General features: G+C 42.3%; 3 protein-coding genes across 10 annotated transcripts in view; 1 reads left to right on the top strand and 2 right to left on the bottom strand.

Moving 5' to 3' along the window:
• Positions 1–3,166: 3,166 nt before the first annotated feature.
• LOC110178271 (dymeclin) lies at positions 3,167–6,362 on the bottom strand. Its single transcript, XM_020945337.2, has 5 exons — positions 5,982–6,362; positions 4,719–5,901; positions 4,157–4,654; positions 3,970–4,092; positions 3,167–3,904 (listed from the first exon to the last, which is right to left on the bottom strand). The coding sequence occupies exons 1-5, from the start codon at positions 6,122–6,124 to the stop codon at positions 3,755–3,757; spliced, it is 2,097 nt and encodes a 698-aa protein (XP_020800996.1). The 5' UTR covers positions 6,125–6,362; the 3' UTR covers positions 3,167–3,754.
• PI31 (Proteasome inhibitor 31 kDa) lies at positions 6,297–7,924 on the top strand. Of its 2 annotated transcripts, XM_020945339.2 has the most exons (4): positions 6,297–6,717; positions 6,786–6,980; positions 7,044–7,432; positions 7,597–7,924. In XM_020945339.2, the coding sequence occupies exons 2-4, from the start codon at positions 6,813–6,815 to the stop codon at positions 7,838–7,840; spliced, it is 801 nt and encodes a 266-aa protein (XP_020800998.2). In that variant the 5' UTR covers positions 6,297–6,717; positions 6,786–6,812; the 3' UTR covers positions 7,841–7,924. The 2 variants fall into 2 exon arrangements, with proteins under 2 accessions (XP_020800998.2, XP_086682973.1); XM_086826847.1 differs by having other exon boundaries at positions 6,314–6,980.
• Positions 7,911–26,166, bottom strand: part of exp (expansion) — a 32,513-nt gene continuing 14,257 nt past the window's right edge. For 4 of the 7 annotated variants that reach the window (XM_020945338.2, XM_086826845.1, XM_086826844.1 and 1 more), the window contains 8 exons: positions 20,983–21,140; positions 13,680–13,752; positions 13,225–13,392; positions 12,924–13,122; positions 12,525–12,832; positions 11,607–11,691; positions 10,921–11,232; positions 7,911–8,678 (listed from right to left, as the gene is read on the bottom strand). In XM_020945338.2, coding sequence (XP_020800997.1) covers positions 8,569–8,678; positions 10,921–11,232; positions 11,607–11,691; positions 12,525–12,832; positions 12,924–13,122; positions 13,225–13,392; positions 13,680–13,752; positions 20,983–21,140 — 1,413 coding nt within the window. In that variant the 3' untranslated portion in view covers positions 7,911–8,568. Of the gene's footprint in view, positions 8,679–9,202; positions 11,233–11,606; positions 11,692–12,524; positions 12,833–12,923; positions 13,123–13,224; positions 13,393–13,679; positions 13,753–20,982; positions 21,141–26,166 lie in introns of those variants that run through there. The other 3 variants (XM_086826840.1, XM_086826841.1, XM_086826842.1) reach the window with 1 other exon arrangement.

The raw sequence follows: 26,166 nt of genomic DNA, 5'->3' as shown, positions 1-26,166 counted from the left end.
ATGGCAGGCCCATCACAATTGTTGTTGCAGCCACTGATAGTGCAAATATACATAATGAAGCGTCAACATCGTGGTCCCCATGAGTAATGGAAAATTATAAATGATTAAAAACAATAAAGGAAGCTAACTTAAGACTTTTAATTTCTTTCTAAGATTGCTAGATAGATTTAGTTTTTGATACTGATGATGAATATATATGATTTATCCGGTCGGAAATGACTTCGTCACAAGTTACAAGCTTCTAACTAAAATTATAATACCCTGTAATGGTTTGAAAATAGTTTGCGATTTCAGCTAACTCTAGCATACCAGGCGTATACTTAATGTGATAACAATTGAATTAAGTATACGCCATGTGTGTCTTAAGAAAGAATATTTTACAGACTTATAAAAATAAGTAGATCTAGTAAAAAATCAGGGTTAGCAATTAAATTGAAAGATCGAATCGGAATTCAATTATAACTAAGCTTAAAATGCCAATTTTTTCGACAAATCAAAGGCAAGAAGGGAATTAATTGGGATATAAATGCATAGCTAACACAGCTGATTCTAGAGTTAGGTGTGATCCCTCCTATAGCTATATAGATATATACATAATATAATTGTCATGGTTAAGACTTACCGCGGTAGAAGAAACATGGTATCATCGAAGTGAACTTCTTCCTGGTTATCCAGATGTATTCCATTGGTCCGGTGATATTTTTGGGATAGAATTACTATCACTGCCACTATAACAATGACACTAATAAACAATGACTTGCAACTTTTGTAACACAACACATTTCTGAGACTTGGCCGGCAGCAGTCACTTCGTTCCGGGGATGTTAGAACCAGTTGGGAATCATATGTACAGATGTGCGAGATTTGTTTTGGAACAAATTTAAGAGCAAGCTATTTGAATGAAACTATGCAGTTGATCTTCTATATACTTTTACAAGTTTATAAATCGGAGCATGCCAAATCGGTGGACTATATACATACAAATAAATAGCTGACATAGGAACAATCGGACGATTTATAGAACTATGATCAAAAAATAACTATGACCTGTAATTAACTATGATCAGTAAACTTCTATGAACACTAAGTAACTATGAGCAGTAAGTAACTCTGCACAGTAAGTATCTATGACCAGTAAGTATCTTTGACCAGTAAGTAACTCTGAACAGTAAGTATGTATGATCAGTTACTAACTTTGAACACTAATAAACAATGACTTGCAACTTTTGTAACACAACACATTTCTGGTACTTGGCCGGCAGCAGTCACTTCGTTCCGCGGATGTTAGAACAACTTGGGAATCATAATTACAGATGTGCGAGATTTGTTTTGGAACAAATTTAAGAGCAAGCTATTTGAATGAAACTATGCAGTTCTATATACTTTTACAAGTTTATAAATCGGAGCATGCCAAATCGGTGGACTATATATATACATATATAGAGCTGACATAGGAACAATCGGACGATTTATGGAACTATGATCAGTAATTAACTATGACCAGTAATTAACTATGATCAGTAAGTCTCTATGAACATTAAGTAACTATGAGCAGTAATTAACTCTGAACAGTAAGTATCTATGACCAGTAATTATCTTTGACCAGTAAGTATCTATGATTAGTAAGTTTGTTTGATCAGTTACTAACTTTGAACACTAATAAACAATGACTTGCAACTTTTGTAACACAACATATTTCTGGTACTTGGCTGGCAGCAGTCACTTCGTTCTGGGGATGTTAGAACAAGTTGGGAATCATAATTACAGATGTGCGAGATTTGTTTTGGAACAAATTTCAGAGCAAGCTATTTGAATGAAACTATGCAGTTGATCTTCTATATACTTTTACAAGTTTATAAATCGGAGCATGCCAAGTCGGTGGACTATATATATACATATATATATATAGCTCATATAGGAACAATCGGACGATTTATAAAACTATGATCAAAAATTAACTAAGACCTGTAATTAACTATGATCAGAAAACTTCTATGAACATTAAGTAACTATGAGCAGTAAGTAACTCTGAACAGTAATTATCTATGACCAGTAATTATCTTTGACCAGTAATTATCTATGATCAGTAAGTATTTATGATCAGTTACTAACTTTGAACACTAATAAACAATGACTTGCAACTTTTGTAACACAACACATTTCTGGTACTTGGCCGGCAGCAGTCACTTCGTTCCGGGGATGTAAGAACAAGTTGGGAATCATATGTACAGACGTGCGAGATTTGTTTTGGAACAAATTTAAGAGCAACCTATTTGTAGTAAGTATGGACTTATTCTTCTATATAATTGTACAAGTATATATGTAAGTCGATGGACTATATATACAGGAACGATCGGTAAGGAAAAATTTATAACTTTTGCAGTTTTCAAGGGATTTTCATCAAATTTGATATGTAGCCATTATAATCTAGATTTTCAGCTTTATTTTAAGATAGAACTTTATCTATAAACACTACACGCCCTACTCTGGGTATCAGACAATGCCATATACCCTTTAAAATCTAGAAACACGGGGTACTAAATGGCAACCACATAATTGCATCCGCTGGTAGTTCAAATATGCAAACTAAAAATCTCACAATGAACTCACCACAGAGAAAGAAAAATGTTTATCTAAGAAAGTGTAGCTGCGTCGTATACGTAATATTGACAGTTTATGGCAATACAGATGTGTTGCCAAAACAGTAAACTTTCCACGAATGGAAATATCCAATTACCAGAAATATTTAAAAGGTTAACAAATCTAAATGTTAAGTTTGGAAAGTTAAAACTCAAACAAATCTAAATGTTAAGTTTGGAAAGTTAAAAATAAAAATATTTTCGAATTTTTCTTCAATTTAAACGATGTAACCCCTTATAAAATTTTCAAAAAAAATGTATAAATTTTTTTTGCTTAAACATAGGCAGATCGTCTAGGCTGTTGAGTCTGATTGAAAATATATGATTTATAGAGTCGGAAATGAGTCCTTCCTACGTTGCAAGCTTCTTACCTAAATTGTAATACCCTTTAGGGGTATAAAAACTTGGGGACTTTCCCTTGCAGATAAGACAAAGTACTGAAGTGACACTATTAAAATGTTAAAAACCTTATCTTATCCCATGGAAAGACAACAGACAGCGCAGGGAAACCACATACAATTATGAACTTTAGTTAATATATATATATAATTTATCGACTTTTCAAATTGCTAAATACAATAATAATATTTAATTATCATAGACTAACATACACAATGTAAATATATCTATGCATATATATTCTGATTTTTAAATATGTATATATACGTTTGTTTTATTATTGAATTTGCTTCTTCCCGTTGATTAGAACCGTCGATCGATAGGCGTTTGGAGCTTTACTCTCCTCTAAGTATGCTTCCAGTTGTTGACGCAGCAAAATATGATCGTTTCCAGGATAATGCTTTCCGATTGCGTGGCAATGCACAGTATTATAGTATTAGCGTAACTAGTTCTAAGTATTATCGTTAGTTCGCTTGTTTAGCTTTTGTTTCAATTTATCGTCAACGTTTCGAGATGCGTGAGTGTTTTCCTTGTTTTTGTTTGCTATAACTTTTTCGGCATTTTGGCTTAAATCAGGCAGGGATTAGGGCGGAGGTTCCCTAAGTAAATGGCATTCAAGGTTCCACAGAAAACGAATAGATAAAAGCGCAGGGTGTAAGAAGAAACCGAAGCGGAACAGAGTGTGCGCGTATATAAAAAGGGGCGAGGGGTAAATATTAGCAGGCAATGTCCGTGGTGACGCTCTTGATGCTCTCGGAACTGAAGTGCACGCAGCCGTATTTGCAGACCAGCGTCCACACATATGGAATGAAGAACTCCTCGGGAGCGTCCTCCTCGACGTATTTAAATTTAAGATCCGGGAATTTCTGCAAGTAAAAAAATATATAATTCTATAGTAAACAGCTTTTCTTGTTTTTCTTGGTTGATTTACCCTTAAGCGATCGCTGGACCACTGGCTGGCTCCCTTCGATATCACCTCGAGCACCTCGTTGACGCCCAGTTCGCCACGTTGCTCTTGCACACGTTGCAGCCGAGAGGAGAAGAAACCAACAACCTAGTTAAGAGAGAAAACTTATAAAAAGCCACGCAAAGAACACCATTTAAAAATCACAAATTACCATGTCGATATTCTGGATGACATCCTGGAAGGCGTGATGACTGCGGAAGCCCTCAAAGACGCTGCGCTTGTACAGGAGCGTGTACACCAGGTTGGGACAGTAGACCAGCTGATTGGTGAGGCAGGAGTTCAGGATTTCTAATACCATGCGCAGTACCTCCTCCAGTACGCTTAGATCCTGCAGCATATCTTCCGGCGTTGTAGACACATTGACGAACACCGCGCTGTCAGCCGGCTCCTTCAGCTGCGCATCCAGGCGCGTATGCTTTCGGGCCAGTGTTTCGAACAGCGAGACCAGTCGCTGTGCCACGTACGGATGGAGGGCGCGGAAATGGCCGGACATGTTGGCCAGCGCCGCCAGGCAATTGGTGTGCAAGTACTTGTCCCGCATCTTCAGCATGTTGTACTGTATGGTGCGGATGACAATCAGGATGAGGATGCCGCCCAGCGATATCTCTGATATGGTGCGCTCCGTGTACCAAGTGATGTTCTTAAGCATCTGTGTGGAATGGGCAAACGGATTGGTTATTTAGGTAATAAAAAGCAATATTTGGGGTACTCACTATCGTGTGGACGTTCTTGTTGAAGCCCTCGTCCTCGCTGAGGATGAGTAGAACGATGAGCGACATGTAAATGTGATGTGAGTTGCTATCGGGCGCGTTATACAGTGTCTGCAGAATGGGTATCACCAGCTGTTCCAAGTCCTGCTGTTGCATAACGAACCTATAAAAGCGCTCGTTACGATGGAGGAGCAGGTAAAGCAACAACGTTGCCTGGTCTATGGTCACGATTAGGCACAGCGTCTCGTACACCGCCGAAAAGTCGATCTGGAAGGATACAGCTCCCTGCTTCGGCGAGTCCTTGGAATCAGCGCAGCCAAAGAGACTCGCTCGGTACGCGTTCTCCTGCGCCGTGCAATGATTCGTCAGTATCAGGATCAGCAGAAGACTCTGGTTGGCCAGCGGATAGTGCGTGCGGAATTTCTGCGAAAGCTCACCTCCGCCGGCGGCTTGGCCTGACTTCAGCACGTCTGGCTGCTTGCGAAACGTGAAGATAGATAGTAGGGACTCGGCGATGCCAAAAACAAACGATCCGGCCGAGCTGGAACCGAACATGGTGTGGGGGACCTCTACCATCCGTGACACGAAGTGCAGCAGCGCCGACATTAGCACATTGGCGTGTTGGCACTTGAAGACGGTGCGGAACACGATCGACTTGTCCGTGGGCTGCTGGGCGAAAAGATGCACCGACAGCAGCGTGATCAGCGTGTTGACGGCCTCCAAGTGCAGGTGGTAGGTGAACTCTTTGACGGGAATTACCACAATTAGGTTGACCAAGGCATCGATAAAGGTCTCGAACTTGGCCCCGTCCACAATTACTGGAACCGGCGTCGCCGCCGTCTGTTCCGTGGCCTCGATAGCTATGCTCGCACTTTCAGGCGGCGTCTGCTGCTGCTCCTGGGCCGCCTGTAGTTGCTCTGGACTGGGCATCGCCTCGAAGTGCTGCAACAGCTGAAACTCGGAGCCCGTCTCGTTGATGTACTTGACCAGGCTTCTGATGATGAACAGCGCGTTGAACGTTTGCCAAACGTGCATGTTGCTCTCCTGGTCAGAAAGCGAGAGCAGCTCGCTGGTCTTCTCCAGGAACACTGTAACCAGGGACCCAAAGTTGCCCGTCTTCAGGTTGTTGCCGATGAACGACTGACACAGCGCCTCCAACCGGCTGTCCAGGTTCAACTGATCCTGGCTGCAAGGCAAGAAATCACAGTCGGATAAGCGTTGCTGACGTTGCCATAAACCAAGCCCACGGGGCTTGTGTTCGCTCACCTGTTCTCCGGCAGCACAATGTTATAGTTAAGGAGCCCGCTCCAGAAGGCCTCGTCATCATGCGCGATGTGCTGGCGGCCCACGAAGCGCTGAAGCCACTGGTTGGAAGCCAGGTCGGCCGTCCTGCTAACGTTGATGCCCATTCCGAAGGATCTGGGACAATTCCTGCGCGGAACACTCGGTTAACGTCTCGAAAACATGCAATTTTCCGTCATACGTGTACAGCGCCCGGCTGATGTCTCGATAAAGATATCGAATAGTTCGAAGCGTTTCCACTGGTCAACGGAAGATAAACATCGGTATCGAGATATCGATATAATTTAAATGGAATCATCGATGGTTAAAGATGAATGACTAAACAAATATAAGAAATTGTCGGAGCTAAGAACAAACGGTTAAATATTTACTCTTGTAAAACTTTAAATACGTATTTAATTATAATTAAATGTATTAACAAGTACAGTAGGTTACAAGTTCTTTATAATTTTGTAGTTTCTTAGAAAAAATATCGCTGATCGTAATTTTATGCGATAGGGCAATGCAGCCATCGCCCATCTCTAGGTGCAATCCAAAACAAAGAGGTTATTGCAGAAATAAACATAATTTTTGTGTTTTGTAAATGTTCTGGAAACAACTAGGCTTGTAAACACTTTTCTTGGAGATATACGTACATACTGGAAGTACTGACAACCCAAGGACGTCTGGCAGTCAAAGCCGAACGATAGAACGAACAGATGTAAGCATAAATAATTCCACCTTAGCTGAGAAAAAACAGAACGTTCATCTGGGCCCGATCCTGACCAGTTATTGTAAAACCATACAGTCGGCGCAATGGAATCGTCGTCGGTCTCCAAGACTGGGGACTTCTTCTACGGCTGGGATCTACTCTACAAGACAGTCCAGTCGGATGTCAACAAGAAACCGGACGTACTAATAGCCCTCGTCCACTTTCTGCTGACTAAACACTACAACTTTCGCTGCGTGGGCGTCGGTGACGATGTGAGTAGATGAGTAGATTATGTCGAAATAGATTTTTCATTGCAAAAACCGATTCATACATAGAAAACATTGCCCGAAGAGGAGGGAAGCGAGCTGCTCCCGGATAGCTGGAACGATGACGATACCAAGTACTCGCTGCGCTACGTGCATGACAAGCAGCTCTACCTGCTCCTGGGCCATATCACCGAGGAAGCCCTGCTGGTCAACATGATGGATATAAATACCAAGAAAGTTTCCAATATCTGTCTCACCCCGGACACTTTGGTGGTCGCCTTTAAGGGCAACATTAATGCTTTGATGCCAACCGCTTCGGAGATTGTGGACCGATATCGCAAGGAGCTGCTAGACCCGGTCTTTACGGGCAACTCGCGCGAGGTCACCACACAGACGACCATGAGTACAACTACTCCACGCGCAGATCCTTTACGCATTGGCGAGCCGAGACGTGGCGGGTAAGTTTCTACGCCTCAGGGCTTTATTTTACTCACTTCCCTAAAGTATGATACTCGATTTGAGAACAAGAGCTCGTCTTGAGCTTGACAATGATAAAGTGTAGCTTACTTTTAGGAAGCGATGAATGCATTACAGGGTTTTAATTAATTAAATCGACCCTTAGATCCTACACCCCTTACGGCTATGATCCTCGCCCTTTTGGCTTTCCGGACATTGGCCGCGGAGACCTGGATCCACTGGGTCGCGGTGGTCCTGGTAACTTGTTTAATTTCCCCTCGCGGCCAGATATGGGACCTGGGCCAGTGCCTCGCTTCGATCCGTTTAGTCCCCTCAACCCCAATACAGGCCGCGGACCAAATCCGGATCACATGCGTCCACCGAATTGGGACAATGATTATTTTATGTGATTAATCCCGGGAATGCCATGGAGAAATGGCTCTCGTCGAGCGATTTAAATCTTAAGTTAATAATAACACAATTGCTGGGAAAAACTGTTTTTTTTTGTTTTTGAATCTGTAGACAGATGATTAATTGATGGTTTTTGTTTTGAAAGATAATTTTATTACTTTTCTCAATACACAATATAGAATATTTTGATATAAAATAAAATTCAGCCAGTCCGACCAAATGGAAACCAATCAGGACTGTTCGAGTTTTCACACCACCAAACAAAATCCGTGAAAGTGAAAATCCGAACAGTCCTGTATTGTGATTCGACCGGAAACGGGCTGGCAAAGAAAAATTTACAAAAAAACTTAAAAGCTAACTGAACTCGTAATGGTAATGGCTATTTCTCTCATACAACTCGGGTACAACGGGGTAAACATGCAAGTGCATAATCTCAGAAACTGCTAGGGAAAGCGCGATATATTCTCTGTCTTCGTCGTTGTCGTACCTCCTAATTAATTAGAACGGTTTGCTGTTCGCTTAAGCTTAGGCCTAGCCTAATATTATTTTACCATAATATTTTGCTAAATTAATATAATGTAAATAATATTTCAAGCTGGTTGGTTGACTTAAATTAGCTCTGCAAGTGGTGTTTGTGCCTTGGCCGCTTAAAATCCGGCTAAAAGCCCGCCCCAAGTGCGCTGCGGTGCGGTGTGTTGTGATCGCCTCAGATCGACTCCAGCTCGGCTCAGTCCCATTCCCCGATGAACATGCGTGGTGTGGGCACGTAGCCGCGCGTTGGCAGCGGTAAATGGCGTCCGTAGATGTGATTGTAAGGTGATTCAACAAGCTCCGAGTCTACAAGAAGCATAGAGATATACAAAGTTACAAAGCGATTGCAAGGCAATCTTAGGGGGTATATTCGAATATGTGTGCGTATATGATAGTGAGAAGGGTCGATCGATCAGTAAGGATAAGTAACCTTTGGAGAGTTAAGCTTTAATAATTAATTTTATAAATAATTCTTGGGTATAGTTTTGAAGCTTTAAAATTGTTTTTAAACTCTGTTTATAATTCTGAACTTCTTTGTAGTATTTAACGTTTATTCATGTAGTTTTTTTAAATATTTAGTTCCTCGTTCACATCGTATTTTACCTAAATATATTCACGATAATTCCGATATAATTCATTTAATTAATTTTAGCTTTTCCAAAGATTACTTCCCTTTACCCTAGAGCTCAAAAGACGTCCTCTCTTTATCTGGATATGTACAAGTTTAGATTTTCGTGACTGTCCAAGGAGTCCAAGGTGCGCCGAGTTAGTAGGTTTCGTACAGTTTAGTGTGGTTCTGTTCACCGGGTAAGAGTAAGAAGAGGCAACCATTATGCGTTTGGCAGGTATATTGTATGTACAGCAACCGGATCCAATCCGACCCAAAAACGGGGGGCAGGGCAACCCAAATAAAAAAATACACAATAACTAATAGCGATGATGTCTGTGCCATATAACCTCGTTTCGATTTAGAGCAACCCCTTACGACTTCAATAGTCGAGTATTTGAATTTTCTTCAGGCTGAGGCTGCGCGGCTTGCGCGGCTTCAGGTAGCCATAAATGGACTCCATGTCGCTGATGTCAAGGCGGCTGGCACTGCGGCCGGCTCTGGTGGCGGCCGCCGCCGCTGTCGGAGGAGGAGGAGGCGAAGGCAGTCCGCCGCTGACCGGAGCATTGTTCGGTCCTGCTGGGCTGCCGGCCACATGTGTGGTGGTGGCCAATGTTGGGGACATTGTTGGGTTGCCACCGCCACCGCCACCGCCAGCGCCTTCTCCCCTCGATTTTCCTCCTCTTGCTGCGGATGCTGCTGCGACTGCTGTCGCTTTCGCTGCTGCCGTTGCTATACTTTTGTTTTTACTATTGAAATAATTTTTGCTTTTCAACATGTCGTCATTGTCTTTCGTGGCGTTCGTTAGCTGTCTTTTGTGCTGCTTGCTGATGTTGGTGGCATTGTCATATCTTTGTCTTTTGTCAGCGTTTTGAGCCTGCTCCTGTCGCTTGCCGCCGCGCCAACTGGGAGCTGGCAGCTGTGGCTGTGGCTGCGGCTGCGGCTGCAGCGGCTGCTGTTTGGTGCTCTGCATCCTAGCTCCCAAATTGAGCTTGCCACTGGGCCTGGGACGGTGTCCGTGTCCCCTGTCCGAGTCCGTGGAGCCGCGCACCCGGTCATAGATGTTGGCCGCCGAAGGCGCCTTCACCGCAATGCGCTTCCTGCCGCCGTACATGTATAGGGATCCCTCCTCGTTCGGTTGCTCAAAGAAGCTCTCGGTAGACTGCGACTTGTGTCGCAACACTGCCGGCGTCTGCAGTTGCCTTAGTTGGGCGCGGTCCACATATAGGTCCACCGTCTCCGTACCACGGCGTCGTCTCGGTTGATTGGTCAGACCCAGATCGTCGTCCAAGTCAAAGTCCAGGTCGAAGTCATCGTATTCGTAACAGTCATCGTATCGCTCATTAGCTGCAGGCTCCATCTCCAGCACCGAGACATCGCTCTCGCTGCACCACTTGGTCACAACCGCAGGTCGCTCCACCAGTTCCACCGGCTCCACCAGGCTACCGCTTAGCCGTTGGTGGCGTCGCAACTGCTGCTGGCTGAGACTCCGCTGGGGACGTGGCGGTGGCACTGCTCCACAGAGCGGAGCCAGCGCATAGCAGCTAACGCAGTTGCAGGACGAGGAGTTCTCCGCCGGCGGTGGGCGTCGTGTGGACAGGCGTCGCGACACCTGGTGACCCACCGAGTCCTCTAGATTGTCGTAATACGGCTGCTGCGACTGCTGGGCTCGGGAGTGCCTCTCGCATTGGTGGCCATGCCGTTGATGGTGGTGTCTGTGGTGTGGATGTGCGTGCGGAAACGGGTGCGGATGTGGATGCAAGTGCTGATTCTGCTGCGCCTGCTGCTGCTTTAGCAGGTGGCTGCGTGCTTTGTGAGCTGTGCTGTGTGTCTTGCCTGTGGCAGTGGCAGTGGCTGTTACTGTTAGGTCCGTCGGCAGTGACTGTGGTTGTTGTATCTGAATTGCGTTGGTGGTGCTGGGCCCACCCTGTTTATAAATACCTATGCCGCTCTCATAGCTGCGCGTCTGCCAGATCTGATGGTGCTGCTGCTGCTGATGATGCTGCGCCGCATGCGCAGCCGCCGCCGCGGCCATAAGTTGCTGCTGCTGATGCTGCTGAATGTGATGCGGATGCATGCCCGCCAGATGGTTGTGGATCATCGAGGTCTTCTTCTGGCTGAGCGTGCTCATGCCTCCGCCGCCGTTGCTGATGGTGTTCCCATTGCCATCGCGCTGATCCTTGGCGCTGGCTGGCTTTCCGGACTTGACAAAGTTCGGCACTCGAGCCCTCAGGCCGCAATAGTAGGGATCATCTGTGGAAACGGAGGATCAGGATTAAGAATGATGTACTCAAGAAGATGTTGGAACTTAAGTTCAAGTGGTTTTTATCCAAAAATGTCATTAAACTTGATGGTTATTCGGTGGCAGAGAATATCCAGAGATAAGATCAACTCACAAGGTTCTCAAACCAGTTTATTGACTTCTTATAAATGAGGTTACACCTTGATATACCTATCCTATACATTCATTCTGACCATCATCTCCCAAAAAGTGTCAGAGACTTAAGTCAAATCTCAACTGAATATCAGTGCCCCATAAATTGTCTGCTTAGCAGGAATTTGGGTCATCGAGATGGGTTCCAACTGTCTTTAGAACATAGAGTGAGTGAATGATATTGATCCCTTACCATATTTCTTGTTATCTTTGCCCTTGTCCGATTTGCCTCGCGACAGTTTGATGCGAGTTTCCAGATCAATGTCATCGTAATCCGGCTGAAGAGATAAGAGTGTAATAAAAAGAGGTGTTAGATGGAAAGTAGTTAGACCAGGGGATGGAATTATCATAAGTTTCCCCCCCCCCAAAAGGCAGCAGTTGCGCAAGGTGTGCCCCAGAGTGAGGCACTGGCTCTCCATGAGACACTGACTCGGTCGTTGGGCCCAATTGGCAATCGAGCAAGCCAAAGGCAGCTGAAATCCAGCTGAAAGGCAGCAACGGCAACGGCATTCCTCGCATATTAATTACACGCGATTCGTTTGCAGTTATTTGCGGCCAGTGGCTGCTGAAATTCGAATATTATTATTGGATTGAATTGAATGCAATGCCGATTGTTCAGTGAGGCTCAACGGCACAACGGCACAACGGCTCAGCGGATCGGTGGCTCAGTGGCTCTAAAATGTCTTCGCATTGGTGTTCCAGCGGGCAGGAGAGACCCATTTTGCATTTTGCAAGTGGTGGCCGCATTGCGCATGTGACCAAGCATGGGCAGTCAGACTAACTAGCTCCATGGAGCCCAACTGGACAGGTTGCCACACTTCTTCTCCGGCAGTGTGGCGTGTCTTACTCGTGTTTTAGCGCCGCCGAATTTGTTCCGACACTTTGCCAGCAAATGAAGCACTTGCCCAATCCCTCACACTTGGCTTGCTGCTCCAAAGTAAGGTGTATATGTGTGTGTAGGAGTGGTGTAAACAAAATGAAACATTAAACCTATGTGTCGCAGGTTTAATCTTTAAACTTTTACGAAGATCATTTGACTTTAGCCAAGTTAAAACTCCTAATATCGTAGTAAATCTATTACTTTGCTGAGATATTATATATATAACATTACCTTTGGAATCAGATCATGTGAATAGACATTATCCCTTGGCGGTAGCTTTGGAGGCTTCTCACTGCGCTTATGGGCCAGTTGTTGCGTCTGTAGAAGCAGCTGTTCCCGCGTGGCAGCCACATGTCCGCCTCCATTTCCATTCATGTGCTTGCCCAGCTGCTGCTGAGGATGCAGTTGGGCCTGGTGGCCACTGCCAAAGCCAGAGCTGCCAGAACTGCCACCGCTGCCATTGCCCGCCACGCTGTAGGGATCCTCGTCGGGAATCGGAATACGCGGGCGGTTCTTGATGTCCACAATGGGACGTTGCACTGCATTTTGAGAAACGAATATCCAATTAGTAACAAAACTAAACTATTTTGGGGGTAATTTGATTTAAAAGTCTTGAGAGATTAATCCCACCTGGCGGCAGTTTGGTCTTCAGCATATCCATGGCCACCACATTGACAATGAGCACCCATATGGGGCACTCCAAGACATCGTTCTCCGACTTGACAAACGCCACCGTCGAGAGGCACTGCGTCTCCAATCGCCGGCGATCCGGATAGGCACGCTGCAGCTCGCGGTTCACATTCGATTGGAACTTCTTCATGTCGAAGAGCTAACGGTGGAGAGAACAATGTAAAGTACTTATTAGCATTTTGGAATGGATGTGATTGTGGATGTGAATGTGGGCTATAGATCTCTTGGTTCACCCACTCACCTTGACTATTTTTTCGGATTCGAGCGCCTGATTGGGTAGCTTTAAGATCTCGGCACCGATGGAGGTCTCCTCGTTGGGACTGCTGGCGGTGCTCTTCACATAGACATTGCTCTTGGCGTACCGCCGGACGAGTATGTTGCCAGCATCGTCCATCTTGATTTTGACACCCTTTTAGAAAGAGAAATATTAGAATAAATAAAGTAAGATGTAAATTCAGATGTCTTCTGCGAAATATCTTTCTTTTCAAGAGCTGAAATCAGCTACAGACCAAGATTTAATTAAAGTTTTTGATTTTTATATGTACACATTAGAGAAAAGCTTGAAGTGGCGCTTAATCTTCACACCATCTCCTCCTGCTAATGGAGATTTCTCGTCAATTTTCGGGGTTTATTGTCCAAGCTAATTAAACCGTTGTCGCTTTGATTGTCCCATAAATTCGAACCCGTGAAACTTACCTGCCCGATGACGCGCTTCAGCTCGTCCGTCTTCCGGTCCCTCATTGGATTGTCGAAGCCGCACAGCCCAATTCTGCAAAACAAAGTGGAATGGTGGCGTTGGGAAATCATTACGGATTATTCAGTCATAATGAGCATTTTATTAATTGCAAATCAATCAGCTGCCGCATTATAGGATCGAGCAACCAGCAAAATCGAAATGTATTGCCAAAAAAACGTTGCCACTTGGCGCGGCGCCGAGATCCGTTCACTTTCTGGAATCGAGGTTGCCGCCGTGAGTCACTTCTACACATTTCTTGGCCCCCTTTTGCCGCATTTTGTTACACTAAACGTTTGACAAAACATTTATGCCATGGGTCTGGGTCTTGGCTTGGTCTATGGGCTTTGGTCTCTGTTCAATCGTTTGGCTCAAATGAGCACTGACAGTGATTTATGCCACATGCGGCAGCTGCAGCCCCAAAAAAGTTTATTAAATAAACATGTCATATTTCGGCGCCAAGGCCTTAATTTTTCATGTAATTGTTTAACCAGAGTGCTGAGTCATTAGTGTGTAAGAATTAAGCTAAGGTACTAGATATTGAGTGGAGTTTTATATAAGAGAATAAAGATTTCATTTGGATAATAAAATATAACTATATCGATGGAAATGTTTCAAATTGAACTGAAAATTCTGTAACCATGTAGGGTGTTATAATTTCAGTCAGAAGCTTGTAAAGTTGTGAAAAAGTCATTTGCGACCCTATAAACCATATAAATTCTTGATCAGCATCAAAAGCTGAGTAAATCTAGCCATGTTTTGAGAAAATTTTTTTTTTTTTAATTTTTAAAAATTTGATAAGGGGTTACTTCGTTAAAATTGTCAAAAAAGTTGATTTTTATAGATTTTAAATATAGTATGCAGATTTATTAACCTAATCAAAACTAACAAAAGACAGCTTTCCGATTTGAAATTAATGTTTTTTTGACTAAGTTATGAGTTTTCTTAACTTTGGTTTGGCGAAAAAAATTTGCATTTGAAGCTTAGTTATAATCGAATTCCGATTCGATCTTATAATTCATTTGCTAAGCCTGCTTTTTAACCAGATCTACTTATCTTTATAAATCTGTAAACTATTCTCCCCCAAGACATACATGGCGTATACTTAATTTAAGTGTTTTCGCGTTAAGTATACGCCGTGTTTGCTATATTTTTTTAAATCAGAAACTATTTTTAAACCCTTCCTGGGTATTATAATTTCAGTCAGAAGCTTGTAACGCTATGAAGGAATCATTCTTGATCAGCATAAACATCCGATTCTTTTTAGATAGCTCCGGAAGAAACAATTTTTTTTTAAATTATTTTCCAAATTTTATAGGGCTTACATCGTTAAAATTGTAAAAAAAAATTGAACAAATTTTTAATTTTATTAAATTTTAAACTGAGTATGCAGATTTATTAACCTAAGAAAAACTTATATGGGAACGCTTTCCTAATGAAAATTAATGCTTTTTTGGCTTAGTTATGAGTTTTTAAAATCTGATTTGCAAGGCTTTATGGATTTCGGCAACCCAAACTTTGGATCCTTTCTTTGACTTTAACTAATTCTTAATACTTTAAAGACCAACCAATTATAGTTCTTATTTTTATTAAAAATACCTCTTTCATAAAAGGAAACCCTATTAATCAACCAATTATCTTAAATTTCTTGCGATTCAAATTACCTCACTCAATCTTTACAGTGATTAGTAATCAGGATAAGGACACACACATTTTTCATTTCCCAAAAAAGGTTTTATAGCCTAAGCTAATAATAAATCTGACTATATAAAGTTGGGCTTAAACAAGCCACTGGGACTGCAGCGGCTCTGCACCTTAACTGAATGATAAATGTTTGATTTTTTTTTTTTTTTTTAGTTTGTTTCACTTTTGTTTCTTGCCTTCACTCTCGGTTGTTTTGATTTTTTGGTTTGGTTTTTCCTTCGCTGCTAAGGTCGCCGAAAATGTCGGCAGAAATGCTAACAAGAAGCGGCAAGAGGAAGCCGCAGCCAAGCCAAGACAATGAAGCCAAGCTAATTGTAATTGTCGTTTGCATAAAAGGCCACGGCAAGAAGCTGCTGCAGCGAAGAAGATGATACACTCGAAAAAGAATTTAGTAAAAGAAGCAGTGATTTATAACCCATATAAGACTACAATTTCTAGAAGTAAATCGTAGATTCATTTCCCGTTCATTTACTAAATTTTAAGACATTGCAGCTTGGTTTGAGGTGTGGTTACTTGAGTATTTTATTTCCCTATAAATTTTATTTTAAATAGAATTTAAAAAACCAATATTTTCTCCAAGTGTATTTGCTATTTGCTGGCAGCTTTTCGTTATCTGTGCTGCTCCTGTCCGATGCAGCAGCCGATTTCCCCTGCCCAGCGCTCACCTGACGCCGCTCTGTCACTATTATGTTTTATGTTAATTTGTATAATGAAGCTCTGCCGGCAGCGAGAATCAGAACAACAGGCAGCACTGGCTAGTACCTTCTACTAACTATGAAGAGCCACTGCCAAACAATCGCCAGCCGTTAGCATCGCTTTGGCATTTGGCCATGTGCTTCAGTTCTGCGCGTAACGTCTGCCGCTCTGGCGCTGATTTATTGGCTAAATGCTTGTAAAAACCGTTGAAATGTGTGTCAAAGTTTTCCATGAAATGAAATCGACATGGACGGGGGCTGATGTGTGGCTCTCAAGGTTGTTGCCGCTGGCAGCCGAAAGCGGATTTGCAGTTCTTTGTTCGGTAAATGCTTCGTTAAATTCGAGCCATCAAAAAGCGAAATGTTATTAAAAGGCTGAATGCCAGCAGCTGGGACCTGTTGGGTGGCACGCAGAGCCAAGAGGTGAAGTTTCCTTTATTGGTTTTTGCTATTAAGGTCATATGGAAGGGTTCTTGGTCTCTATTAAGTTCTTATTGTGATTTAAAAGAGTATACCCCCCTGAAATAACCTTATAAAGTACCCTTAACTAGCCAACTCTGTAGCTCTATCGATTCAAGTTATTTAACTTAAATCAAGAATAAACCAAGTGCCCAACCCACTGACAGCTTGAAACATACTTATTCAGAGCATGTCTTGTGCACATTCACTTTGCTTGTGGCCAGCATTATCGCACTTTTGCATGATATCTATATATACATATATATACCATATAGTGTAGCGGTTGCAAGGTCGTCTGGTCTCAGGACTGGACTCGGCCTGACACGCCTAAATGAGCTGGAAATGCGAAAGGCATTGGGGGCCCAGCAACCAGAAAGCGAGAGTCGATCCAACCAACTCGCTCCGCTTGACAAACTGGAATCTGCGGCAATTTTGGAGTTCAAGTTAAACGTGTGCAGTGGGTCAGTTCGGGCGATGTTGCACTTGCGAGGACGAGTCCGGGGCTTCTTCGAGGAAGCCATCGCAAGGCAGGCATCATCAACAGTTGCATCCATACAAAAAAATAAAAATAAGTAACTAAAAAAGTTGCAGTTAACGGCAACTGGTTTCGGAACGGTGGTTGGGAGCAACTTTTGACCTGCGTCCGTCCACTGGTTAAGGCAAGGCAAAAAAAAAAGGCACTATGTGCGACCGGTTCAGTTTAAAAATACCATAGCCAAGATATATATATATATATATATATATATACAGGGTATATATTTTATTGGCTTTAGTAAAAGTTGCCAGGCAAAAGACTTAAGAAACGAACGCAGAGACAAAAGACTTAGGAAACGAACTTGTTTGGCTTGATTTGGCTCTAATTAGATTATGGCTAATTATAGGCAGCATTTCCCGCTCCAGTTTTTGGGGTCGCACCTTAAATCGCGCCTCGAAGGCCGCCGCAGCCATTGTTCTTTTGCCCTGACAAATGTGGCACGTGTGCAGCGGCAGGCAGCAGCAGCAGCAGCAGCAACAATGACAGTGTGGCTTTTGCTTTTGCAACATAGGCACTACTGCGGTTACTCAGCATCTAAAAGGCACAGCAGGGCACCCTGAAAAAAGCCTAAACACAAAAAATGTGTCTTTTGTCTGGGGCCAAGCGAAATTGCGTTCGAAAATAATAAAACTGCTCGCAAATCTCAACCTTGGTGCGACCCGCCTTAGTTTTTTCCGCACGAAACAGGCAGCAGCAACAACTACACCGTGTATGTGTTGCAATCTAGAGCGCAGCTTGATATTATAATTTGATTTCCATTTCATTTGTTCCCAGCAACATGCAAATTCGATTGGCAACGCCCACGCAACAAAGTGTTTCGCAAAACCTAAACTCCAAACGGCAAACTGTCATAAAAGCTGCCAAAAAAACTAAGTTAAACTATATTGGCGCCATTTCAATTGACTCCCCAGGGGGGGAAGGCGGTGTAATTTCAAATTGGCCCAAGGATTGGCCATTAATTAAACACTCGCTTGTTCGAATTCAAAGTGTCTCGGAGATCATTGATCGCCGCTCGCAAAACTTCGGCTCATTGTTTCTGCTCAGGTGTGCGTGTGGGGTCCTCCTCGAGAGTGTTGCGCCCACACCAGCCACTATTAGCAACACTCGCAGCATCAACAACTAAGCAACATGAGCGTCAGTCTAATTAATTAATTTACATGCAGCCAGCCGACTCCACAAATGGAAATTTGTCTAAGCATTGCATGCAACTCACAAAAAATGGGACTTAACCTATGCGGGTAAGATCGATGGGTGAATGCTCTGAATCGAAATAAAAGTTAACTTGAATAGCTATAACACTAAAGATATAAATTAAGTTAAATAAACAGAATAATTATGTTTATTGAGCTTACATTTAAGTATTTTCTATAGAAAAGGAAAGGAAAATTGCTTAAGCATTGGAAGCATTAAACAAATGTATTTTACTGCCGAAAAACTAAATGAAATAACTAGAAAAATTCAAGAATTACAAACTTTACCATGATTTAATGCTATATTCATGAGCCTTACAAGAAACAAGCTAACTCAAATCTTTAGTAAAACCCCTCTGACTGCCTTAGATTTATGTTTATTTTTATTTATTGTCATGCAGTTAATTGAAAATCACCTAAACTGGTCTTAGCTGGTAAAACTAATGCCTTTGCATATAGAAAATAATGGACTAAAGCTAAAGTGAGTCAGGCCTGTCAGAAGGCAACCAAAAATTTATAGTTATTGTTAGAGTTAGAGTTCGCCTATCGGTGTTCGCATCGCAGCTGCCAGCTCCATATATTGCATTTGCATACTGGCCAAGATTTCCACGGAAAAGCGTTGCGTGTGAAATGGCTTTTCAGTATGCACGTACGGGGTATGCGATGATGTATCCGATTCAAATGGAATACGGCTTTGGCTGGGAGATAGCAGCGGCTAACAAGCGCTGACAGCGGCTAATTAAACAAACAAGCTGCTGCCGGCCCTAGACGGTGACGGTTACAGAGCCATGGCGATAAAAAAAGGCCAGCAAAAAGGCTAGCAAGACAATGGCAATGACAACTACAAGGGCCTAGGGACCACACACACACTCAGACATTCAGCATAAGCCAGGAGGTTACATGGCCATAAATTATCTTTGCCATGGTAAGTGGTGTGGTGCATGTTTGAAGTCGGCGGCAATTGGCAATTGATTAACTTGACACTCTCGGCATGCAAAGTCAGTTTTCCAAAGCCTTCCCCCCCCCCCCAAAGCCTCAGTTTTCCTTAGTTTTCCCCGATTGTACTTAACCCGCAGTTGACATAAACAAGTAGTTGTCCGGGAAAGCGGGTAAAGAGATGCCATGACAAGAGCAATTTGCATGGCCAATCTGTGATGACCTCGTCACGAACGAAAACGAATTGAATGAATTGAATGACTTTCGTTATTATTTTCAATTTCATTTGTTTTCCACTCCATCTCTCTCTTTTTTGCCATCTTCATTGTCTTTGGCCCCTCGGCAATTTATTTGTATTTTCGCCGTTGACATTTCGCTGGCAGCAACTTTATTTGTGGCCATTTACAAAAGGAAGCCGCCGCTTGCCGTGATCTCCTCCTGCACTTGATGCCCTTTTTGGGCCACAGCCTCCTCAATTCGTGGCCCTGGGTTTTCAATTGATATATTCCGATATTTGTACTGAATAATCAGCACATGCCGGCATCGTACTTAGCCTAATGCATTATGCATAGATCCAAACCATTGAATTGCTCGGAAAACTTCTTGACATTTCGGGGCGAATCGCCGAAATTGCCACAGCAATTGAGCGTAAAGCGTAAAGCATTTGGCATTTGCCAATTTCTGGCACGCAACAGCAATATTTTTGAGGCGGAATATGTTAATTAGGCCCTCATTCGCTGCAATTGCAGATACCAAGAACCGTTCGAGAGACCTCCAAAAAAAAAAACACAAGACACGAAAAAATAAAAAACCCAAGCCGAATTCTTGACTCAAATTGCTTTGGCAAAACGGAAATCGCTCATTTCATAGAAATAAGCGAACGAGGAGTACCGAGCAATTATTAAAGCATTTTCACTCGCTTTTCGGCAGCAGAGTCTGTTCTTTTTTTCTTTTTTCGTTACCTGACCCGCAGCTTTTCACATGCCACAAATTGTTTCCCCCGCGCGGTAAGGTCAGCGCATTTTGCAAGGTTCTCCAAGGTTCTCCTCCACTTACAGGCCTCTTGCGTAGCGAAGTTCAGCGGGGGAATTAAATTTTAATGGGATGCCCATCAATTTGATGGGCGTTTCATTCATTGCCCATTCGAGAGCACATCAGCAGGCATTTATTATTACAGCAAAAAAGGCCAAGACTTTAGTGAAGGTTACAAGCATTTGCCTCACTCGCATCGAAGCTGGTAATACACTTGTCAGGGGAAGGCAGTGTAGTATATATATTATACAAAGGGAATACTCTTAAGGTTGTCTTTGGTGAAAAAGTTAAAACCCTCTTAAAATCAATTCTTCTTAAATCAAAATAAATCTTTCTATAACTCCAAGTAGCCATAAACAAACAGTCCATCATAAAGCTAAAACCCTCAGTGATTTATCATCTGCCAAGTAAGAAAGAGTGAAGCTCCTGCTGGGGGGATTTTCTTTGCCAGTGGGTCAAGGCCATATCATTTTGCCAGTGCTCATAGTCGAACATACATTAATATTTATGCTTTTTTTTTGTTGGTGTCTCATTTTGTTGTGCTTTGTTTTAGCAAAGTTCAAAGGCACTTTGTTTGCCCGTGTTTAATGTGTTTTGCTGGGCTTTTGCTGCCTCAGCGCCACTCTGTTTGTTTATTTGCCTTTTGCTGAGCAAGTAGTTACCGGTAATTATGGGTGGCCAAGGGTTGGTTCAAGGGATTGGGATGACGACTTACCGCATGCCGTCGAAGCCATCATCGGATCCGTTAATGGTCAGCACCGGAGCACGTGCATATGCCTTTGCCACGCGCCGATTCCGCTCGAAGACGATCACTTTGGCCCAGATCTCATCGTCGATTTGGGTCCATTTGTCCAGCACTTCCTGAATATGTTCCTGAAAGATGGGAAAAGAGAGTTTATTAGAATTAAATTTAAATGGTTTCAAGTTTGGAAGATACGAAAACATAACTATATTTATACCATTTCAGGGTATTCCAATTTTAGTCAGAAGCTTGTAAATATGTGAAGAAGTCATTTCCGACCCTATGTTTCATAAATATTCTTGATCAGTATCAAAAACTTATTCTAAGGAGCTATCTCCAAAAGAAATTTTTTTTTTTTTAATTTTTTGAAAATTTTATAAGGGGTTACATCGTTAAATTTAACAAAAAATTGACCAAAAATTTAATATTAAATGGAGTATGCAAATTTATTACCCTAATCAAAACTAACATAGAAAAGCTTTCCGATTTGAAATTAATGCTTTTTTGACTTAGTTATGAGTTTTTTAAACTTTGATTTGTCGAAAAAATTGGCATTTAAAATTTGCTTAGTTATGATCGATTTCCGATTCGATCTTATAATTTAATTGCTCACCCTGATTTTTGACTAGATCTAGTTATTTTTATAAATCTGTAAACTATTCTTTCTTAAGACACACATGGCGTATACTTAATTTTAGTGTTTTCACATTAAGTATACGCCATGTATGCTAGAGTTATCTTAGTTCAAAGAATATTTTTATACTCTTGCAGGGTATTATAATTTTAGTCAGAAGCTTGTAACTTGTGAAGCAGTCATTTCCGACCCTATGTTTTATATATATTCTTGATCAGTATCAAAAACTGATTCTAAGGAGCTATCTCCAAAAAAAATTTTTTTTTTCAATTTTTTGAAAATCTTATAAGGGGTTGTTACATCGTTAAAATTGTAAAAAATTGATAAAATTTTGATTTTCTAAAATATTAAATTTAGTATGCAGATTTTTTAACCTTAAAAAAACTAACATAGGCAAGCTTTCGGAATTGAAATTAAGGATTTTTTGACGAATATCGAATATTTCCGATTTGGTCCAAGCGTATATAAGCTTCGGCTTCCCAAATTGAGTTTCTGTTCTTGTTTTAAATGAAAGTTATATAGATTTCCGATCGGTGATCCTATCATTAGCAGTTGCCTAACTAACCTAACGATCCTTTCCAAACCCCATTAAGTCGGGCACAAAAATGTGCAGAAATTCGCCGAAAATCAATCGATTTGATCCTATGAGATTCGTAACTTGTTTTGGGGGCATCTGGAAAAAGGCGAAAGAAAAACATAACGACTGAACCACGGCTAATGCCAGCAATTTTCACTTTCCATCGTGATCACTCTCCAAGTCGACCAAGTCTAAGTCCATGTCTGTATCTCGTTTTCTGTGTGTGTTTGTGCCAAAGTGAACGGCCTTGTTGGGCGCTTGCTTGCGTTTTAAGTTTTTTATTTTATTTTGTATCTGTTTTATTTTTTCACTCATTTTACTTTTACTTATTTCTGTTGGTGCTTTTTGTGGCCATTACAAGCGTCAGTCTGTGTTTGCGTTCGGAGCCTGTGTGCTTGTGCTGTGTCTTGCAGTTTGTTAAATAAAAGTTAAAATCAAATCGGAGCAAATGCTGACACGAACACAGAGCTCACAGCCCATAGAAAGACCAGGCCTTAGCCCGCGACTCGTGGTGCAGTAAGACATATAAAATTATAGACAACGATATCTCGCATTTGTGCTCTGCTCTGCTTGAAGTCTCTTTTATGGCCCCAACACAATATGCACTGCATAAAGCTGTGTGCTTGGATATTTGAAGTGCTGCAAGGCTTTTTGATTGCAACTCGCCCTGCTCTGCCTCGCAGCTTGCGTCATGCCCAAGTGCACTCTGAAAATATTTTACATTTCTGACTTATAAAAACCGGCTTGCACTAAGTGCCAAACATATGCGATTTTAGTAACTGAATTCCAGGGTTATTAATCGATTACCAAGACAGCATTTTAATAGGGGAGTTATGTATTAAAAAGTAAGGGAGAAGCTAGGAGATGCTTGGTAAAAATGGTTGTACTTTTAAAAGTACAAAAGGTCTTTGCTTGTACTATCTCTTAAGGGAATCCCTACATTATTATTCTTTTTTTTAGGGAAAATATATACTTTTTGCTACTTTTTAATACTTAATCTCAACATTATCTGTATGAGGGAGCACCTTAACTTCTAATATAGACTGGAAATTGTAGAGGCAACATATATTTATAGCTTGCAGTTTGCTTGCTTATAAATCAAATTAAAATCCTCTTGGCATTGTTTTTCTTTATGACCTCAGTTCAGTTTACACTGCCGAAACGTAGTGTATGCTTCCTTGCATACATACACATATGAATATTCAAAGAAAACCACCAAAAACTCAACAGCTGGGCCATTTTCCCCTTCTTGAGCACCGTTGTGCTGGCTCAATTAACCCGAACAAAGAACGTCATAAACAAAGCCATTAGCCCAGTAACCAACATGCCCACAATTTCAGCCACTTTTTTTGTTTTTGGGTTATAATAAAAATAAGAAATATGAAAAATACAACAATTACAAAAAAACTACAAGAAATATGAACAACAAAGAGCAAGCAGGCATCAAAAATGTTGGCTTAACTTTTGGTTTTTGGCCACAATTCTACCAGCGATTTTGGGCAAAACTCGTCTAGGCAGCAGCTCACAGAGCTCACTCATTCAAAATCAGCATCAGAGGCAGCCTCATGATCAGGCAGGCAGGCAGGCACACACATTAAAAATGCAAATAAATCATGTAGTAAAACTTGTTAACCTTTTCAGATGCTCTGCCTTTGCGTTTGCGCACTCGCGGGCTTTGTGAGAGATCGAGAGTCTGGGAGTTGGAAGCACTTTTGATTTCATTCCAAATGTTGGAGAGCCAAGCGTATTCGGATTCTTTGGGCAGATTCACTTCAGGTTTCAGTTGGCCGGCAGAAGAATCTTGTAGGCTCAAGTGTCGACAAACTGGTTACAACTTGTTGTGGCTGCTTCCCATCTCATATTTCTAGGCCGTGCAGAGACGACCTCAAAATGCCGAAGTTCACCGTGTTTAAGTTGGGTTTTGGTTTCTTAATTCGGTGGTTTCTGCAGCTAACTTTTAATTAGTCCCCGAGTTGCAACAGAAGTTACGAGCAGTGGCAGCCACACCACAAGCGCGTGTTCTCCCCGGCGTATACGTAATCTGATTTGTGCATGGAAATTAGCTCACAATTCGAACGAGTTTCGGAACGGGTTTTGTGAAGTAGCCATTAGCATATGAACAACATTAAATCAGAAACATGAAATATACGGATCTTGGATTGGTGTTTTTTGGCCACAAAAATGCGACCCAGACGGTCGTGTGACGTCAGAGAAACCGCAGTTCTGTGGGCGCAATTAAAGTCTATTATTCTGTTGCAAGATATCCCCCTAATGGAGCTTGCAACACGTGCACCTCGCCGAAGATGTGCGGCACAGAATCATCTGCAGCTCTGCGCTTTTTCGTGTAAAATGTTGTTGAACTTTTGCAGTCACGATTCCGGGCCGAGCTCCACTTCACTTTACTACCCAAGGAACAAACGCTGCAACAGATGCTCCCAACGCTCAGAGTTGACATTTAATAAAATGATTTTTATTTGGGATCCGGCGGCGTCGGCGGCGGCGAGTCGCTTTGTGTCTGCCAAGACTAATAGATACAATCGCCGCGAATTATTACGGTCTTGATAAGTCCAACTTGTGACAGGTTGCAGCAGCAGCAGCGTCACACAGATGTCCAAAGTTCATTGATATGTTCATTTTCAATTTGTTTGGCTAACCCAGATCGAATGCTCCCCTTCCCCAAGAGCCTAGGCATTTTATAATTTATGCAAATTTCATGCTCACATAGCTGAGTTTTCAATGGGCCTCACATACTATATGATGATGATAATAATAATAGCCCAGGGCACAGCATACAGCATACAGCTCTTCCGCCAAATGGTAAATCAATCAAGATGTGAGCAGGAAATTCAATTGATCCTAGACATTGATGAAGTGGTAGCAATGCAGCGAGTAAAAAAAGGGGAAAATTTCCATTGAATTTGTCGTATAATTTTTGGGCTTACACACACTCCCTAAGATGTGTGTGTCTGTCTCGTTTTAGTGGTTTTTCCTGCTTATTTCGCGCCAACGCCAAATCCTGTTGCTCGGGCCGGGCCAAAAGCGAAACCGAAACCAGGTGAACGGGTGCCAAAACAGCCGTTTGCAAGAGACAAAAATAAATAAGAAAAACCAATCCCGGGGAGAAGGAAAACAAAGGAAAGAGCGATAGAAGGCTGGAGAGGAAAAGCCTGTGCTGTGTGTGTGAGTGTGTGCATGGAAGTGGAAAGAAAAGCGAAAACCAGCCAGCAAAACTTTCATTTTCACGAAAAGCGACTGTGAAAAGTTGTCGTTTTCATTTGACTCGCTTTTCCGTTGCGCCAATATTCTAGTTCGATGCATGCAAGTTCGTTGCCTAAGTCTTTTGTTTTGATGTCAATTTTTTGTTGCTAGCATTTTGCTATAGTTGCTCTCCATTCCGTTCCCAGATAATAAATTTGTAAACAATATTGAAAATAGCACAACGGCAGCCACATAGAGCAGCAGCAAACAACTGAAATTGCCCAATAAGCGCCCCCAGCAGCCAAACAAGTCGAAATCAAAAGGGCTAGAAGAAAAAAAAACCGAGGGAGATACAATTCCCCGACCTCCTCAAACGACAAACGACAAAAGGAAAATTCAGACATAATTTGTTGCCGTTTCCATCATGGGAAATACAGTTTTTTTTTTTTTCTGTGGACGCCTTTGTGTGAAGCCCAGACTAAACGGAATTATATAGATGCCACGCTCACGCTAATTGCAACATACCCAAAGACGGAAAGAGAGACTTGTTGTTGCTGCCACTGCTGCTGTTGCACGCTTTTCACTTTGGGCGAGGCCCTTGAATCGCTGAATCGCTGATGTGAACACAATTTATGCAAATCTCCATTAGAAATAAGGCATCAATTTAATGGCCAACGTTTGATGGCTCTTTCTTGGCCGCCTGTGGCGGCCGAATGGGCTGCAGTTAACCCAGTTGTGTGTGTGTGTG

Source organism: Drosophila serrata, unplaced genomic scaffold (genome assembly GCF_035046125.1).
Source record: "Drosophila serrata isolate PLE 108 unplaced genomic scaffold, ASM3504612v1 contig_165, whole genome shotgun sequence".
Classification (NCBI taxonomy): Eukaryota; Metazoa; Arthropoda; class Insecta; order Diptera; family Drosophilidae; genus Drosophila; species Drosophila serrata.
This window is presented reverse-complemented; position numbering and strand designations above follow the sequence as displayed.